Raw genomic sequence first — 17,620 nt, 5'->3', positions numbered from 1 at the left:
TGTCTTTAAGCTGCTGCAGGGCCCCCTGGTCTAGATGTGAAGCAGAGAAGCGTGACCTTTGTACAGCCCACGTGTGCTTAGAACCACGGAATCACACCATGGTGGGGCTTGGAAGGGGCCTTCAGAGCTCATCCAGTCCAACCCCCCTGCAGAAGCAGCTCCCACCTAGATCAGGTCACACAGGAACGTGTCCAGGTGGGGTTGGAAACCTCCTGAGAAGGAGCCTCCACACCCTCCCTGTGCAGCCTGTGCCAGGGCTCCCTCACCTCAGCACCAAAGGACTTTCTCCTTGTGTTTCAATGGACCTTGTTGTATTGCAGCTTCATCCCATCACCCCTTGTCCTTTGTCCTGCTTTGCTCTAAGCAGGTAGAAAAGCTTTAACAGTGAAGCCTCCACTAATGTAATAAGTAATTATGAAGTTTATTAACACCTTAGTAGGAAGCTCCACGTCACCCTTGCCCTGAGCAAGCCCCAGAAACAAACCCCTCCAGCCCAGGCCTTGATTCCTCCAACAAACCAACAGGATTTAGGGGCTTTTCTTAAAGTTTTTAATCAGGTTCAAACACAACAAACTTCTCACAGGCAGAGGAGACACAGGGTGCATTCCTCCTGTCCCCTGGGTTTGGGGGAGCAGTGTGTGGGGGGAGATGGCATGTTGGCAGGGGCTCCCTCAGCCTGCTCTGCAAGGAGGGTGAGGGGGAAGCCCTGAAATGGTGGGGGGCTCCTGGCTCCAACCCCAACCCCATCAAAGTGCAAATGCCTGGAAGGCTCCTGTGGAAGCCCCTGAGGAGGGATCAGCTCTGCTCAGCCCAGCCCAGCCCAGCCAGCAGGGAGCTGCTGCCCAGCCCCGGGCTCCACCTCCAGGAGGGAGTTTACTCCCAAAGGAGAGTGGAAGGGATAGGAAAGGGGAGGGGGAAGAGGAGGAAAACGCAGCTCCTGCCCAAGGAGAGGGGCAGGATGTGGCCCTGGCCCTCCCAAGAGCTCAGCTGTTTGGTTTTGCCTGCAGAGAGCATGGGGCTGCAGCCAAAGGGCAGCAGAGGTGGCAGAGCAGGGCTAATGCTAGCAGCAGGGAAGCTGCCAAGCTGCTGCTCCTCCATCCCCTTCCCCAGAGCATCTTCCCATGGCAGGAAGGGGCAGATGTGATGGGAGAAGCAGCAGCTTCTCTTCTTGAGGCAGTTCTTGGGTGGCACAGGGCTGCAGCCCCTCCAAGAACCCCCTTTCCTTGTCCCCTCCAGCAACACCTGAGGCTCTGGGCAAGGCCACCAGGAAGATCACAGGGAGAAGCCTGGCACCAGTGTGCCAGGCCAGGCTCTGGGTTGTTCCCCCTCTATGACAGAAGGTTGTTTTCCCTCTCCCCCACCACCCTGCACTGACAGAGCTGCTCCTCCCCTTGTGCTTCCTCCTCACCTACACCAAGATGGAGAGAGGAGGCTGGCAGCAGGCAGTGCCAACAGCCAGCCCCAGGCTTGCACCTCTCTGGGGACATCCCAGCACTGAGGATGTGATGAGGGAAGATGCTCTTCCTTGGGCCAGTGGCTCCATTTCCCCCCAGTGCAGCCACAGAGGGACAAAGGTGGTTTTGGCTCCAGTGCAGGCTGTGAACAACCCTGCCTCACCTCCCCAGCACTGCCCAAGCTGCTCAAGATCTGGAGTGAGTTAGAAGCTCTTTTTTTGGGGTGTAAACCAACCAAATTTAGAAGCATAAAGGTTTATCTGTCCAGGTCACTCTGCAGCAGCTGCCTGCAGAGGAGTCAACGTGTTGAGGGGGGACAGGAGGCAGCTGCAGAACCCTGAGGTGAGCCACAGCCTCCTGCTCACCTGAAACCCAAGAAGAGAGACACAAAATGAAGGGGAAGGTGAGGAAAGGAAACAAAAGGCCAGGATGTTCCTTGGGTCTCCTGTTTCCATGGGAGCAGAGCCTCGGGGCTGCAGCCCACTGTCCGTGGGGAGGGGGCAGGGGGTGGGGGAACAGTGGGGTGGGCTGAGGGTGAGTAGGGAAGGAGCAGCTCTAAGTTCTACTTTTGGCTGTTGTAAGCCTTGTGCCTCTGGTTCATGGGGTTCTCTGGGGACTTGAGCCACTCCTTCTTGAGGAGCTGCTTGAGCTGGGACAGGCGCATGTTGGGGTTCTCCTGCTTCAGGCGCGGCAGGTTGAGCTCCTCAAACGCGGTGAAGGCGGCTTTGAGGCGGCGCTCGGGGTGACGGTCCAGCTCGTTGGCAACGCTGCCAGAGGGAAGCCAGAGGGAGAAAAGGGTCAGGGACACCTCCCCATGGCACTTTGGTACCTCTCAGGGCAAGCAAAGGTGCACAGACATTGGGAGAAAACCTTGGCATGCCCCTGCTCTCCCCACCTCAGTGTGGCCAGGACAAGAGGGTGGGGGGATGTGTCCTGGTGAGGCTGTTGAGGTGGAAGGTTGTGGGTGAGGTTGTTAAAAGCAGCTGATCTGGGGCAGGAGAGGGACTGCAAGGATGTCTGATAGTTGTTTGGAATTGTTTCAGTTTGTTTGGGTTGGCAAAGCCCCTGAAGCTGCTGCAGTCCCAGCCCTGCCCTCAGCCTGCCCAGCCCAGCACTGACCCACAGCCCTCAGCACCTCAGCTCCAGGGCTTTGGGATCCCTCCAGGGCTGGGCACTCCCCCAGCTCCCTGGGCAGCCTGGCACAGGGGCTGACACCCCTCTCAGGGAAACAGTTCTGCCTCAGCTCCAATCTCAACCTCCCCTGGGGCAGCTCCAGCCCCTTTCCTCTTGTCCTAAGCAGCACTTTGAAGGGAGAGCACCAGGTACCTGAGGACAGCAATGGCATCTTCAATCGTCCTGGCCTCCACTGAGCCTTCCTCCAGCACCCTCCTGTTGATGTTCTCTTCCAAGGGGACCTCCAAGTGAGTCTTCTCCTTCTCCACTGCACAGGGAGGTGAGGAAAAGGAGAGCTGTTACAAATCCAGGCTGTGCAAAACCCTCAGAAGAGGCTTTTTCAAAGCACCCTGAAGGAAGCACTGAGAAAACTCAGCCAGAGTTCAGTCTCTTGGAAGAGAGAGGTGCCTGCTCTGCAGCTGCTCCCCCACCTCAGGGAGGGGTCTTTTTGCCCCCATTTAGGTGTTACTCTCACAACAGAGCATGCAGTAGGTGCAGGCAGCTCTTCCCTTCCAACCCCCTCAGGAACAGGAGGTGCAAAAGGAACAGCCCCCCGTGGCTGGCAGGGCCTTTTGAGGGTGCCACCACACCTGTATCTGCATTCTCCTTCTGCTGCTGGTCTTTTCTGATGCTCTCCTCAATCTGGGCCCTGGTGACTTTGCCTGGAGTGACCTGCTTGGGTGATTTCCCTTTCAGCTTGGAGTCTTCCTCCTCCAGCAGACGCTGCAGCTCCTTCTTCCGCTCTAGCTGCTCCAGCCGCCGCTTCTCCCTCTCCTCCTGGAAGGGAGAAAGGAACCAAGTCACCTCAACCTTTCCACCTTCCTGAGGCAGAAGGATCAAACTACCCCTTCTAGGAGCAGAGAACCCTTGTGTGAGTAGCCACAGGCATCTGATTGCTGGAGCTAATGCAGCACCAACCTCACCTTATCAGAGAGGATGGTGGTGGGTTTCCCCCTGATCTCCAGTGAGACAGCAATAGCCTGGCCCAGCCCTTAATAGTAACAAAATCATACAGAAAATCATCAAAGGAAGGAAAAAACACCACTAATAATGCCCCAGGCTCTGCCTTCCTGGGATGGCAGTGCTGTGAAACACAAGGCTGCTGTGCAGAAGGAGCAGAGGAACCTGCCAGGGCTGCTGATAATCACATTCTCCACTTGAGAAGGCAGGTTGAAAGTTCAGCAGTTGTTCCAGATGAGCTTGTCAAGAGGCTGAATTTGTCCTCAAGCTTGGCTCAGGCTCTTCCCCAGAGCTGGGGCAAGAGGTTTAGGTCAACTCCAAGGAGCAATGAAGCTCTTGAGGGAATTCTAAGTGCTCCAGAAGGAGTTTAAGAGCCACTTGGCCCTTCAAGGCATGGAGAAGAGGGTGGCAAGGTCCTTAAGGGCTTTCAGCACTTGGGCTTTGAGTTTGGTTCCTCCCAAAGCCTGTAAGGTCTGGCAAAAAAGGAGAAACAAGAAGTGAAGGTCTCTGCCAGGGCAGCCTGACAGGTCATATGTGGAGTAGCTACATGGACATTTGACTACAGCTCAACCCTTATTGACAGGGATGGCACAACAACCAGGCCCAGCCTTTTGCTCCAGGGAAACCCTTCCCAGCAGGAGGAGAGCTCACTGCCTTCCTCAGGGCACCCAGACAGGAGGAGAAAGTCCTTTGGTGCTGAGGTGAGGGAGCCCTGGCCCAGGCTGCCCAGGGAGGGTGTGGAGGCTCCTTCTCAGGTTTCCAATCCCACCTGGACACCTTCCTGTGCCCCCTGAGTGAGGGGAACCTGCTTTAGCAGGGGTTGGATGAGCTCTGCAGGGCCCTTCCCACCCCCAGCATGCTGGGAGGCTGTGGGCCTGCTTGTGGCTTCAGTCATTCAGGAGACAGATAAGGAATGGATCCACAAGTGCTGATGACCTAAGGGGAGGGAGGGAGCCATTTCAGAACAGAAATGTTATTTATAGTTAGGGAGCATCATCTTTTACTCCTGCTTCTTACACAAAGGGAACTGTCCTCCAAGGCAGCCAGCTCAGCAGCCTGGCTCACATCACATAACCCCATCCAGGACACCACCAAGAGAGAGCAGAAATGGAAGGCTTAATGCTCTGCTGCCATCAGGTGCTTTCAAACAAAGGCTTCTAAAGAGGACACATCCCCTCAGCAAAGGAGAAACAGGCACAGAGCCCTCCCTCCTGCCTCCCAGGCTGCAGGGGAACTCCAGGGACTCCTCTCCCCTGGGTGGGGTAAGCTGCTCCCTGCCCTCTGGCCTTTAGTTTCTATTTGGGGAAAGTAAAGAAGTCAGCACCCTTACTAGTTTGTCACAAGCCCTGCAAAAGTCTCCACACTCAGGTTTCCTCAGTGCAGGGGCTGCTCTGCACCTTCCAGGCTGCTCAGAAGCAGCAGCTTTGAGCTGATCCTGAAGCTCAAGAGGCCTTGGAGCTGGCTTTTATGGAAGACTTCCCTCAGGCTGAGCCAAAGCAAACTAAATCCTTTCTGAACCAGCTTCAACATCCTGCTGAAAGAGAGGTTTGGACTTGTCTAAGTGAAATGTACCATGAAACTATTGGAGAAATGAGAAGGGGATGGTTTGGTCCCTCAAGATGTGGCAGCACAGCACAGGGCACCACAGGAGCAGAGGGAGGGGATTTCTTTAGCTGGATACTTCTGCTCCTAAGGATTTGAGTGTTAAAATGTGACTTTCCAGCCTTGCCAAGAGCAAGAACAATTCATTAGCTTTCAGAACAGTGTCCCACCTGCTTAGTCAGTGGGAGAACAAGGTCTCACACAGGCAGTGTGGTCAAGCCTGAGGCAGGAGGGGGGTGGGCAGCCAGGAAGGGAGGGGGGGGGGGGGTCACACTGCTGCTCACACAGCAGAAGGGCAAAGCAATGGCAAAACCCAAATGACACAGCCAGGGGCTGGGGGTGACCTGCTGGAGAGCAGCTCTGGGAGTGCTGGTTGATAACAAACTAAGCATGAGCAGCAATGAGCCCTCGTGGGCAAGAGCCAGTGGCAGCCTGGGGGCAGCAAGGAGAGTGTGGGCAGCAGGGTGAGAGGGGTTCTGCTGCCCCTCAGCCCTGGGGAGGCCTCAGCTGAAGTCCTGGGGCCAGTTCTGGGCTCTCCAGTTGCAGAGAGACAGGGAACTGCTGGAGAGAGGCCAGTGCAGGGACACCAAGATGCTGAGGGGATGGAACATGTGTGTGAGGAGGAAAGGCTGCAGCCCTGGGGCTGTTCAACTGGAGAAGAGAAGCCTGAGCTCAGGGGATCTCAGCAATGCTGATCAATCCCTACAGGGTGGGTGTCAGGAGGATGGGGCCAGTGTTTGGTGTGTGGTGGACAGTGGCAGGACAAGGGGTAACAGGCACAGGCTGGCACACAGGCAGTGCCCCTGGCACAGGAGGAGCAAGTCCTTTGGTGCTGAGGGGAGGGAGCCCTGGCCCAGGCTGCCCAGGGAGGGTGTGGAGGCTCCTTCTCAGGAGGTTTCCAAACCCACCTGGACACGTTCCTGTGTCCCCTGAGCCAGGGGAAGCTGCTTGAGCAGGGGCTGGGGCTGAATGAGCTCTGCAGGGCCCTTCCAGCCCCCACCATTGTGTGATTCTGTGAGGTGGAAAGCAAGTGGGGTGTAACCAACTTGGAGATATCTGAGTGCTCAGCAGGCTCTCAGAGCTCTGAGATGGAATCAAACACACCCCTTTCACAGTCAAAGCAACCACTGAAGGGCTACCAGAGCCTGACAAAGGTGGTTCTGGGGCCTGAAGGTGTCATCAGGTATCTCTCCACTACATTTGTCCCCTGCATTGCTCATCCAAAGCCATCAGATTTCAGCAGTGCATAGCTGGTACCACGCAGACAGCCTCCAAAGATGGAAGAACAGTCATTTGACCTGCCTGGCATTTTATCTAGAGAAGGGCTGGTGCTCACAGCTGAGTAATTCTGCACTGAATCACAGGAGAAGGAGGAGAGGAAGCCAGCCCTCGCCTGCCTGGGACCCATGGGTGCAGCAGCCTGACAGCCCACACTGCTGGCAGGGCTGGAATTCAGCCCTGCTGCCTCGGTGCTGGTGATGTGTGTTAATGTCAGTTGGTGCTGCTGCTGCCACCATCCGGGGAAGAGCTGGAAGAGCTGCTGAGCACTGAGTGAGGTGCTGAGAGCAGCCTCCTACACACCCCTCTACTCCCTCCTCCATCCCCTCCTGCGGCTGCTGCAGCTGAGAGTTCTGTGGCAGCACCCACCAAACAGCTCCTCTCAGGGGAACAGTTCTGCCTCAGCTCCAACCTCAACCTCCCCTGGGGCAGCTTGAGCCCACTGCCTCTTGTCCTGTCACTCAGGAGCAGAGCCTGACCCCCAGCTCCCTGCAGCCTCCTGTCAGGGAGTGTCAGAGAGTGCTCCTGTCTCCCCTCAGCCTCCTCTTCTCCAGGCTCAACACCCCCATTCCCTCAGCCCCTCCCCAGCTCTGGACACACTCCAGCATTTTCCTATTAGTGAAGAGCTTAATTTCTTTCCCCTGATTTCTTTTCCCCAGCACTCCACTCATTCCTGGCTGTTGGCCACTTGCTCACCTAACAGAGCCCCAGCCTGTGGCAGCACCTGCATGAGGCTCCCACAGCAGGAAGAGCCACTGGGCAGATACAAACTTGGAGCCTTTCTGGGATGACTTTTGCTGCTGGGAGCTGCACAGTCCCCAGGGGAGGGTTTGGGGGAAGCAAACACACTAAAACACAGTGTTGGGGTGCAATTCAGCCCTGGCCTTTGGCTCTGCTGAAGCAGGGAGGGGGGATGGCTGAGGTGCCAAGTGGAAACAGCCTCACTGTTTCTCTAAAACCCATCCTGAAGCTCTGGGGTGGGTCTTAGTTTTGCAAGTTGCAATTCCAGCTCATGACAAGGCTCCCCTCTCCAGACTCTCATGCCCCTTGCCAGCAGGAGGCTGTTTTGGGAGCACAGTCAAACAGGTCAATGTTGGCCAAGTCTTAAGTAGAGCAGTAAGAAGTCCTTGTTCCAGGAAGTAATTAGGCAGCATTACAGGATTGCACAGGGGGAACAGCACACAGGGCTCCAAATTCCAAACGTCAAGACACATATTAGGGCTGAAGTGAAGCAGGTCACAGGGAGGTGCTGGCTCCTGTCCACTCAGCCAGCACCCACACACTGAGTTCAGGAAGCACTGACTTCACTGAGCACCACAAACCCCCAGATGTTCCATTTCAGCTCTGTCTGGTTAGCAGGAGAGTCAAGAGATCACTTCTGAAGAGGAAGCCAAGTTATCACAGAATCTCAAGGGCCGGAGGGGACCTGGAAAGCTCATCCAGTGCAGCCCCCTGCCAGAGCAGCACCACCTAGAGCAGGGCACACAGGAACTCATCCAGCTGGGTTTGAATGTCCCCAGAGAAGGAGCCTCCACAGCCCATCTGGGCAGCCCCTGCCAGTGCTCCCTCACCTCAACAGGGAACAAGTTTGTCTTTGTGTTTGTTTGCAACCTCTTCTGTTCCAGCTTGAACCTGTTTCCCCTTGTCCTATCACCAGCAACTCTCCCCTAGAAAACCCCACAGCAGCAGAAGGGTCTTTGCCCAAAGAACCCTGAAACAAGCCCTGACACAGGGTACACCCTCCCCTGACACAGGGGAGGGAGGGGAAGCTTCTAACTCTTCCCCCTGCTGATTTCTTTCTCCTGCTACAAAAAAACACAGAGAGGAAAAAAATAAGGAAGACAAAATATCTCAAGAGCTGCTTGGTCAGAACTCCAGCCCTGCAGAGTTCCTGGCCTTTTACTCAGCTCCCTTTCTAAACCATTCTCACAGCAAAGCTTTTGCTGCCTCCTTGGGGAAGGCAGCTCTAAGCTCCACCAGCTTTCTGAATGACACATCAAAGCTCACACTCCCTCCCACACTCAGCTTCTTTTAGCTGCCAGAGAAGCCACCAATTCCAGCTCTTCTGCCCAAAGCTACAGCCAGGACACGACGTGTGGGGACGGCGAGGGGGAAGGGACTCGTTTCTGAGCAGAGCCTGGATCTCCCAAGGGCCAGCTGGGAGATGCCCTTCTACCTGATTAGGGATTCACCTTCCTTTGCTCCTTCCTCATCACGTGTTTGTCTTCATCCTTCCAGTAGGCATCTTCCAGCTCCTGCTGCCGTTTGGCATCGGCTGCTGCCTTGGCCTCAGCTTTCCTCGCACGGGCAGCAGCCGACTTGGTGTTTTCACCTTGGAACTTCTTGGGCATCACTCAAAAGGTGCTCTAGGGAGAGGAAAAAGCCCCTGAAGCTGCTGCAGTCCCAGCCCTGCCCTCACCCTGCCCAGCCCAGCACTAAGCCCTGGCCCTCAGCACCTCAGCTCCAGGGCTTTGGGATCCCTCCAGGGCTGGGCACTCCCCCAGCTCCCTGGGCAGCCTGGCACAGGGGCTGACACCCCTCTCAGGGAAACAGTTCTGCCTCAGCTCCAACCTCAACCTCCCCTGGGGCGGCTTGAGGCTGTTTCCTCTTGTCCTGTCACTTGTTTATTGGGAGAAGAGACCTCTGAGGGGAATCCCCCATCAGCAGCAGAGGGGGATGGAGCAGCACAAATGCCCTGTGATGCCCCCCTGACTGTCTGTATGGAAACACAGTCCCATGGCCCCATTTAACTCAGATAAATAACCACACAGATGTACCATATTGATTTCCCCCATGGATATGGGGCTGGAAAAGCCCCAAAAACCAGGTGCAAGGGGAGACAGAAAATTAACTCATCTGGATGAAAGGCAGAGCTCCTCAGCACACTCCTGTGCAGACACAGTATTCTGGACCTTAAACCTTTGCTTTTTAACAGCAGATAACCGTTTGCCAAACAAGAAAGAACAGAGCAATGCTGCTCGAGTGCCAAGCTGTTCAAAGCCCGGGCTGGACTGAATCTCTTCTCCTTCCCAACCCCTGCTCTGACCCTTCTCGAAGGACAGACGTGGGGCTGGGCCCCGGGCTGGCACAGCAGCGTGTGGGAGGGCGAGGGCCGGCTCCTCCGCCGCAGGAGCTGCTCCCATGGCCGTGAGGGCTCAGCCCAGCTCCGGGCCGAGCTCCTGCAGCCCGAGCAGACCCGGCGCTACGGGCACCTCTTGGCTGTTCTCCTCGGAGCCCTCCACAGCCTCGCCCGGCCCTTTCCTCCCCCCACAGACCCTCCCGCTGCCCATCCCCGTTGCCTCAGCGTTCCCTCTCCCCACACCGCGGCCTCTCCCCTCGCTCCTCCATCTCAGCCCCGCTCCGAGATCCCCGCCAGGCCCAGCCCTGCCCTTCCTCGTCCCCTCAGCTCCCCTGGCTCAGCTCCGCCCCCCGGGCGCGTCCCGTCGCTGCCCCCCGGCCATGCCCGAGCCCCGGCCCCGCCGCCCGGGCCCGTCCCTACCCGCTCCCCGGCCGCTCCAGCCGCGTCGCGCACGTTACACGTCACAGCTGCGCGCGGCCGCTCCCGCCACAGCAGCCTGCCGCCGCCATATCCGTTGAGGGCACGGCGTGATTTGCCCCGCTCTCCTCTCCTCTCCTTCCCCCGAGCAGCGGCGGGGAACAACGGGCCGTGTAGCAGCATCCGTTCCCTCTCCGAGCCAGGGCAGCGCCCGCAGCGCGGCGGGAAGGCCGAGAGAGAGCCAGCGCTCCGCTCACCGCCGGGCCCTGCCCGGCGCAAAGATGGCGGCGGCTTTGAGGGGACGGCGCAGCCGAGCGGCTCCGGTCGCAGAGGTGGGCGGGGCCAACCTCGGGAGTGGGCGGAGCCAACCCATAGAATGGGCGGGACCCAATCACAGGTGAGTGGGCGGAGTCAGCCCATGGAATGGGCGTGGCTTGCGTCCTAAAGTGGGCGTGACAAACGATCGTGAGTGGGCGGGGCCTCCCATAGGCCACGCCCCCACGTACCCCCCGTTCTCCGACCCTGCAGCCCCCCGGACCGGCCTCTCCCAGGGAACAGCTTGTCCTTTATTGGTGACCTCGCCAGAGCCTCGTGCACCCCCCAACCTCACGTTTCCCCCGCCCCAGCGCCCTACACGTGGGTCTCCTGCAGCAGCGGGTCGGTGCTGGGCTCGGGAGGGGGGCGCGGGGGGTTGCTCTCCCCATCCAGCCTCGCCTGAGGGGCTTTGCCCTTGCCCGGGGGCTCATCCCCTGGTGTCTTGTCACCCATAGGGGACACCGAGGACGTCTGCTTCACGATGTCCCACCACAGCACGCCCTGGGGCAGCCGCCTCCGCTTGGTTGGCCCTACTGGAAAGGGGGTGCCGTGGGGAGGGGCTGGAAGGGGGGCGGGCGGGACCCTGCTGTTGGGTCACATCGCTGCACGACCACCCGCTCCGCCTCACCTGGCAGGGAGCTGAGCAGGACCCCTACCACCACCGTGGTGAGGGTCCCCAGAGCCCCGTAGTACAGGTAGGAGATGGAGTAGAAGTCACCCACGATGGCTGGTCTGCGAGGGGAGGGGGCGGGCACAGACGGAGGGGGCGGTGAGACGTCAAAGCGAAGAGGGAAAGCGACGTGACATTGCAGCGAGCCACCTGAGCTGCCACGACCCCCTCCCCGCTGCCCTCCCCACCCCAACCCCAGCCTGTGTCATCGCCCCCCATCCCCCCCTCACCGGGCCGGGGCTGGGGGCTCCTGGCGCGGGGGGAGGGGTCCCAGGAGGACGGTGTGGTTGCTGCCGGTGCGGTTGTAGAGCGGGCAGAGGGCTCCGGAGCTGGGCAGCACTCCCATGGTGGTGGCGGTGGGGGGGTACAGCGTCCCCCCCACAGCCACCCAGAAGGAGAGGGCAAAGCCGGCGCCCAGGCCCCCCAGCACGCCCTGTGACAGAGGAGAGGGGTCTGCACAGCCCTGGGCAGTGGGACCCCTGGATCTCCCCCTCAACCTCCCTCCTCGTGGGACTCACAGCCGTGCTGCACACGGGCAGGAACATGCCCAGGACGAAAGCCCCCAGCAGCGGGCCGCTGATCACCCCCATGACGGTGAAGGAGCCCTGGAAGGGGGACAGAGAGCTCTGCCCCACTGCCCTGGCACGGGGGCTGCAGGGGCTCTGGAGCAGGACGGTGTTTGGCTCTGCCCCAAACCCCTCAACCACCCAGCTCAAGGGCTCTCTGGCAGCCAGTGGTGCATGGCTGGGCAGAGCCCGTGGGAGAGGGCACAAGGGCAGCAGAGGGGACTTTGGCCCCATGCCACATGGGTGCCTGTGTGGGGGGCTCACCTGCAGCACACCACCGCCCAGCAGCGAGGCCAGGGCTGCCACCGTGATGCAGGCTGTGCCATAGATGAGCGCTGTGAGGGAGAGGGAAGGGCTCGATGGCATAGCACAGTGCCATGTGGCATGGCATGGTGTGACATGGCATGGCACAGTGCAGCATGGCATGGCATGGTGTGACATGGCATACAGTGCAGCATGGCATAGTGTGACATGGCATGGCACAGTGCAGCATGGCCTGGCATGGTGTGATATGGTATGTCATGGTGTGATATGGCATGGCATAGCATGGTGACATGTGGCATGGCATGGTGTGACATGGCATAGCACAGTGCAGCATGGCATGACATGGTGCCACATGGCATAGCACGGTGTCACATGGCATAGTGTGACATGGCATGGCATGGTGTGACATGGCATGGCATGGTGTGACATGGCACAGCACAGTGTCACATAGCATGGCACAGTGCAGCATGGCATGGCACAGTATGACCTGGCATAGCACGGTGTGACATGCCATGGCACGGTATCACATGGCATGGCATGGTTTGACGTGGCACGGTACAGTGCAGCATGGCCTGGCATGGTGTGATATGGTATGTCATGGTGTGATATGGCATGGCATAGCATGGTGACACGTGGCATGGCATGGTGTGACATGGCATAGCACAGTGCAGCATGGCATGACATGGTGCCACATGGCATAGCACGGTGTCACATGGCATAGTGTGACATGGCATGGCATGGTGTGACATGGCACAGCACAGTGTCACATAGCATGGCACAGTGCAGCATGGCATGGCACAGTATGACCTGGCATAGCACGGTGTGACATGCCATGGCACGGTATCACATGGCATGGCATGGTTTGACGTGGCACGGCACAGTGCAACATGGCATGGCATGGTGTGACATGGCATGGCACAGAATCCCCCTCCCCACTCACACAGCCCCTTGGAGATGAGGGTCAGCCTCCGTGGGGACAGCGTGGGCAGCCGGGGCTTGACGATGTCCTCGACGGTGACGGCCGCCATGGCGTTGATGCTGGTGGAGGCCGTGCTGGGGAGCAGGACAGCGGCAGCACTCAGCCCCAGCGCTGGCACCACAAGGGATGGAGGGGGCAAAACCCCCTTCTGTGGGGAAATGTGGGGTCCCCATGGCACAAGGGGTGCCCCGGCCTCACCTGAGTGTCCCGCTGTAGGCACAGGCCAGGAAGAGCCCCGGCACCCCTGGGGATGTCTCGAAGATGTCGAGGACCATGTAGGGCATGTACTGCGGGGTGGGGACAGGGCTGCATCGGGATGGATCCCCCAGCAGGGCTGAGGCAGGGCCCCAAAGGCTCAGCCCCTCTCACCCTCTCACCCTTCCACCTCATTTGGCACTCGAGAGGGCAGAGCTGGTACCTGATCCGGGGCTGAGATGTAGCCGGCGAGGAGGGGATCACAGTCCTTGTAGAGCGCAAACATCACAAGGCCACAGGCCACTGCGCTGGAGACGACGCAGAAGAGCCCCACTTGATTCACCAGCAGTGCCCTGTGAGCATGGGGGGGCACCAGAGCTGCTGAGTGGGGGCACAGGGGCCATGCAGGGGTGCAAGGACCATGCAGGGCTGCAGGGGCTGTGTAGGGTGCATGCAAGGTGCATGTAAGGGTGTAGGGGCCATGCAGGGTCTGTGCAGGGCTGCAGGGGCCATGCAGGGCTTCAGGGATTGTGCAAAGGTCCATACAAGGTTGCAGGGTGCATGTAAGGGTGTAGGGTCCATGCAGAGGCTGTGCAGGTCTACAGGGGCCATGCAAGCATGCAGGGGCCATGCAAGTTTGCAGGGGTACAGGGTCTATGCATGCAGGGGCCATGCAAGGCTGCAGGGGTGCAAGGTTCGTGCAGGGCTGCAGAGGTTGTGCAAAGGTCCATGCAAGGTGCATGTAAGGGTGTAGGGGCCATGCAGGGCTTCAGGGAATGTGCAAAGGTCCATGCAAGGTTGCAGGGTGCATGTAAGGGTGTAGGGTCCATGCAGAGGCTGTGCAGGGATACAGGGTCCATGCAAGCATGCAGGGGCCATGCAAGTTTGCAGGGGTGCAAGGTCCATGCAGGGCTGCAGGAGCTGTGCAAAGGTCCATGCAAAGGTGCAGGGGCTGTGTAGGGTGCATGTAAGAGTGCAGGGTGTATGTAAGAGTGTAGAGTCCATGTAGGGGCTTTGCAGGGATGCAGGGGCTGTGCAGGGGTGCAGGAGTTCTGCAAAGCTCCTTACAAGGGTTCAGGGGCCATGCAGGGGTGCTGAGTTCACACAGGGTGTGTGCAGGGGCCATACAGAGCTGCAAGGGGCTGTGCAAGGGTACAGCATTCATGTGGGCTCTCTGCAAGAGTGCAGAGCCCATGCAAGGGTGCAAGGACCATGCAGGGGTGCAGGATTCCTACAGGGTGTGTGCAGGGTCCATGTAGAGGTGCAAGGACCATGCAGGGGTGCAGGATTCCTACAGGGTGTGTGCAGGGTCCATGCAGGGTGCAAGGACCATGCAGAGTGGATGTAGGGTCTACAAAGGGGTTCAGGCACCAGGCTCCTCAAGGATGCCAGGCCTGTGTGCAGCCATCCCTCCCCCATCCCCTTGCAGCCCCTCATCCTCACACAGTGTGGGGTCCCACTGGTGCCCATGCCCTCACCTCCTGGCCTCCCCCTCACTCCTGCAGGCCACGTAGCGCTGGACCTGGGCCTGGTTGACGCCGTACATGGAGAGCCAGACCAATGTGCCACCCAGCAGGAAGGTCCAGACCGTGTATCGGCTCCGTGGGTCCAGGTTGAAGCTGGGCACAGAGGGGTGGTTAAAGGAGTGAGCCAGGGCTAGCATTGCACCCCCTGGCACCACAGGGCAAGGGGAGAGGGGCTCAGGGAACAGGGGGATGGGGACTCACTCGCCAAAGTTCACCCTGGAGCCGTTGGCAGCGATGGCCAATACCCTGGCAGGACCCCCCACCAGCAGCACCCCCCGGATGATGATGGCAACAAAGCCTGAGAGCATCACCACGACCTGGAAGACGTCTGTCCAGATGACAGCCTTCATCCCACCCTGTGCCACATGGAGGTGGGGGTGAGCATTGGGGACCCCCAGGATACCTCCAGGACACCCCCCCAACCATCATCCTGCTCTCTCCCTCACTATGGTGGTGTAGAAGGTGCAAATGACTCCAGTGGAGAGAAGAGATGCCCAGATGTCCAGGCCAGTCACTGAAGGAGAAGGGGAGGATGATGAGGGTGCAAACAGGGATGAGATGTCACCAGTGCAGATGGGGAGCAACACCCTCATCCCCATCCCCACCACACCTTGGTTGAGGATGAGGGCAGGGGCATAGATGACGATCCCTGTGTACAGCATCTGTGGGAAGAGGTGAGGGGAGGGGGGTCAGTGCCCCAGCCCATCATCCCCATGGGCAGGGGGTGAGTGCTATGCCCACGGGGATGGGGATGAAGCGTGACGGTGCCACGGTGCCACCCAAGCACAGAGCAGCAGTGCTGGGAAAACACTGGGGTTTTCATTCCAAACACGGCTCCTGCAGGGAGCTGTTTGCTTTGAGTCATGGAAAACATGAGCACGGGAACAAGGACACTTCCCAGGGCCTCAGGGCAGCGCCAGCACAGCCAGAGCCCAACCCTCACCACGTACCACAGCCCCATCCCACCCCTGGCACTGCCAACACTCACCGTGGCCACCACGTACTGCAGAGTCCCACAGAGCCGCACGCCCCGGCTGAACCTTCGCTCCAAGTACTGGGAGACAAGGACAAAAGAGCACTTCAGGACCATCCCAGCATCAGGACAGCCCAGGGCAGGATGTGTCCCTCCCTCCCATCCTCACCTCGTAGGTGCTGGTGAGCCCCAGGCGGTAGAAGACGGGCAGGAAGAGCTGAGCGGTGAGCAGCGTGTTGAGCAGCTGCCCCATGCACATCCAGAGGAATTTGGCTCCGTAGCGATAGGCCTCTGCTGGCACCCCCAGCACCTGGATGGCTGACATGAAGCTGGCAGAGAGCGAGAGCCCCACGGGCAGCGCCGACATCTGGCGTCCCCCGGTGAAGAAATCCTCTGAGGTCTTCTGGCCACCTTTAGCCAGGCCATGGAAGAGCCCGATGCCGGTGGAGATCAGCAGCATCAGCCCAAAGACCCCATAGTCCCAGAGGCTGAAGGTGAGCCTCTCTGGCACCCAAACCTCCAGGCTGTCTGCTGGGGAGGCCAGAGTGGCGGCTGCAGGAAGGGGGGAACCCCCAGGCAGGATGGGGACACGGCACAGGGATGTGGCACACACGGCTGGGCCAGGGCACGGCCGCGCCGGCGCATCCGAGGGTGAGACTGGAAGGGGAGAGAACTCTGTGCAGTCATTGCCTGGTGTTCAATCCTCAAGCACAGAGTGAAGAACAAGGCTGAAGTGCCATCCCATCCCATCCCATCCCATCCCATCCCATCCCATCCCATCCATCTCATCCCATCCCATCCCATCCCATCCCATCCCATCCCATCCCATCCCATCCCATCCCATCCCATCCCATCCCATCCATCTCATCCCATCCATCCCATCCCATCCCATCCCATCCCATCCCATCCCATCCCATCCCATCCCATCCCATCCTGTCCATTCCCATCCCATCCCATCCCATTCATCCCATCCCATCCCATCCCATCCCATCCCATCCCATCCCATCCCATCCCATCCCATTCATCCCATCCCATCCCATCCCATTCATCCCATCCCATCCCATCCCATCCCATCCCATCCCATCCCATCCTGTCCATTCCAGTCCCATCCCATCCCCAGTAAGGTCTGTGCTGAGCAGCTCGCTGAGCATTCACCTGTAAAACGCACAACCTGAGCTCAGCAAAAGAATTCCCCCAAATACCTCCCAGTTTCGAGCCCACAGGGAGAGGAGAGCAGCAGCATCCAGTCCAGCAGCTCCAGAGCACCCCATGGCTCCAGGGGAAGCATCAGCACCCAAAGGCTGTGACTGGGAGGGAGACATTCCACCCCCCACCCCAGCACGGCACAGACAGGGAGGAGCAGAGGCACATTTATCTCCAGCCCAAGGGATAAAACAAACCAAAGCTAAACCTTTACCCTGAAAAAAAAGCAGCAGCTCGTCTGCAGGCAGCTGCCCACGGCCCAGGGAAGCCCCAGTGCTGAGGTGGGGGTCGGAGGGGGCTGCCTGGGGGTCCTTGGTGGGTTGGTGGAGGCTGCTGCGATGTCCTCGGCAGGCGCTGGGGCGAGTGGGGCGGTGGAGAGGGGCTGGCCCTGCCTGGAGGAGGCAGGTTCAGGGAGTTGGGGAGGGACACAGGCTCGGCAGGGAGGATGGAGCTGTGGGGGGCCGGGTCCATAACCCCTTCCCTGCCGAACGCCTCGGTGCTGCCTCTCCCCCAGCCACCTCCAGCGTTGGCACAGCAGCCCAGGGCTTGGCTGGCAGCGTGCTGGGTGTGAGGATGGCTCTGGCCATGGGGGTATGTGGCACCCAGGTGTGGGGGCTGGCTGAGTTTTCTCATTCCTGGGCACAAATGGCACTTTTTTGGTCCCACTGGGATTTCCTCCCCATGGCCTGAACCCTGGGGATGAGCCTGGGGTTGGGAATGGGGAAGAGCCCCGAGATGGGGATGGAGCAGCTGCAGGGGCATCACTGGGAGGCAAAGTCCCTGGTCATAGAGTCACAGAATCACAGCATGGTGGGGTTGGAAGGGATCTTTAGAGCTCATCTAGCCCACCCTCCTACTAAAGCAGCTCCCACCTAGATCAGGTCACACAGGAATGTGTCCAGGTGGGTCCTGAAGACCTCCAAGGAAGGAGCCTCCACACCCTCCCTGGGCAGCCTGGGCCAGGGC

General features: G+C 59.3%; 2 protein-coding genes across 3 annotated transcripts; both read right to left on the bottom strand.

Annotated features, from left to right (window-relative positions):
* Positions 1-535: 535 nt before the first annotated feature.
* CCDC124 (coiled-coil domain containing 124) lies at positions 536-10,256 on the bottom strand. 2 transcript variants are annotated; one of them, XM_062015023.1, is made up of 5 exons: positions 9,967-10,256; positions 8,660-8,833; positions 3,218-3,404; positions 2,781-2,895; positions 536-2,221 (listed from the first exon to the last, which is right to left on the bottom strand). In XM_062015023.1, the coding sequence occupies exons 2-5, from the start codon at positions 8,816-8,818 to the stop codon at positions 2,017-2,019; spliced, it is 666 nt and encodes a 221-aa protein (XP_061871007.1). In that variant the 5' UTR covers positions 8,819-8,833; positions 9,967-10,256; the 3' UTR covers positions 536-2,016. The 2 variants fall into 2 exon arrangements, with proteins under 2 accessions (XP_061871007.1, XP_061871008.1); XM_062015024.1 differs by lacking the exon at positions 9,967-10,256 and adding an exon at positions 9,245-9,507.
* Positions 10,257-10,593: 337 nt separating this feature from the next.
* SLC5A5 (solute carrier family 5 member 5) lies at positions 10,594-17,241 on the bottom strand. Its single transcript, XM_062014786.1, has 15 exons — positions 17,145-17,241; positions 15,621-16,003; positions 15,467-15,532; positions 15,089-15,140; positions 14,925-14,992; positions 14,680-14,834; positions 14,431-14,571; positions 13,176-13,305; positions 12,956-13,044; positions 12,719-12,831; positions 11,779-11,849; positions 11,467-11,553; positions 11,179-11,381; positions 10,907-11,010; positions 10,594-10,808 (listed from the first exon to the last, which is right to left on the bottom strand). Exons 1-15 carry the CDS (start codon positions 17,239-17,241, stop codon positions 10,594-10,596), a joined length of 1,974 nt encoding a protein of 657 aa, XP_061870770.1.
* Between the last annotated feature and the right edge of the window lie 379 nt (positions 17,242-17,620).

The sequence above is a fragment of the Colius striatus genome, chromosome 25 (assembly GCF_028858725.1).
Source record: "Colius striatus isolate bColStr4 chromosome 25, bColStr4.1.hap1, whole genome shotgun sequence".
NCBI classification, from domain to species: Eukaryota; Metazoa; Chordata; class Aves; order Coliiformes; family Coliidae; genus Colius; species Colius striatus.
The sequence above is the reverse complement of the archived record's forward strand: the minus strand, read 5'-3'. Positions and strand labels throughout refer to the sequence as shown.

Coding starts and splice junctions, on each gene's coding strand:
- CCDC124 (XM_062015023.1), bottom strand. CDS start 8,818: ATGCCCAAGAAGTTCCAAGGTGAAAACACCAAGTCGGCTGCTGCCCGT. Junction 2,896..3,217: donor GAAGGAGAATGCAGATACAG/GTGTGGTGGCAC, acceptor CTCCCTGTGCAG/TGGAGAAGGAGAAGACTCAC. Junction 2,222..2,780: donor GATGCCATTGCTGTCCTCAG/GTACCTGGTGCT, acceptor TCCCTCTGGCAG/CGTTGCCAACGAGCTGGACC.
- SLC5A5 (XM_062014786.1), bottom strand. CDS start 17,241: ATGGCCAGAGCCATCCTCACACCCAGCACGCTGCCAGCCAAGCCCTGG. Junction 15,533..15,620: donor GGCTCACCAGCACCTACGAG/GTGAGGATGGGA, acceptor CTTGTCTCCCAG/TACTTGGAGCGAAGGTTCAG. Junction 10,809..10,906: donor CCTGCTCAGCTCCCTGCCAG/GTGAGGCGGAGC, acceptor CCTTTCCAGTAG/GGCCAACCAAGCGGAGGCGG.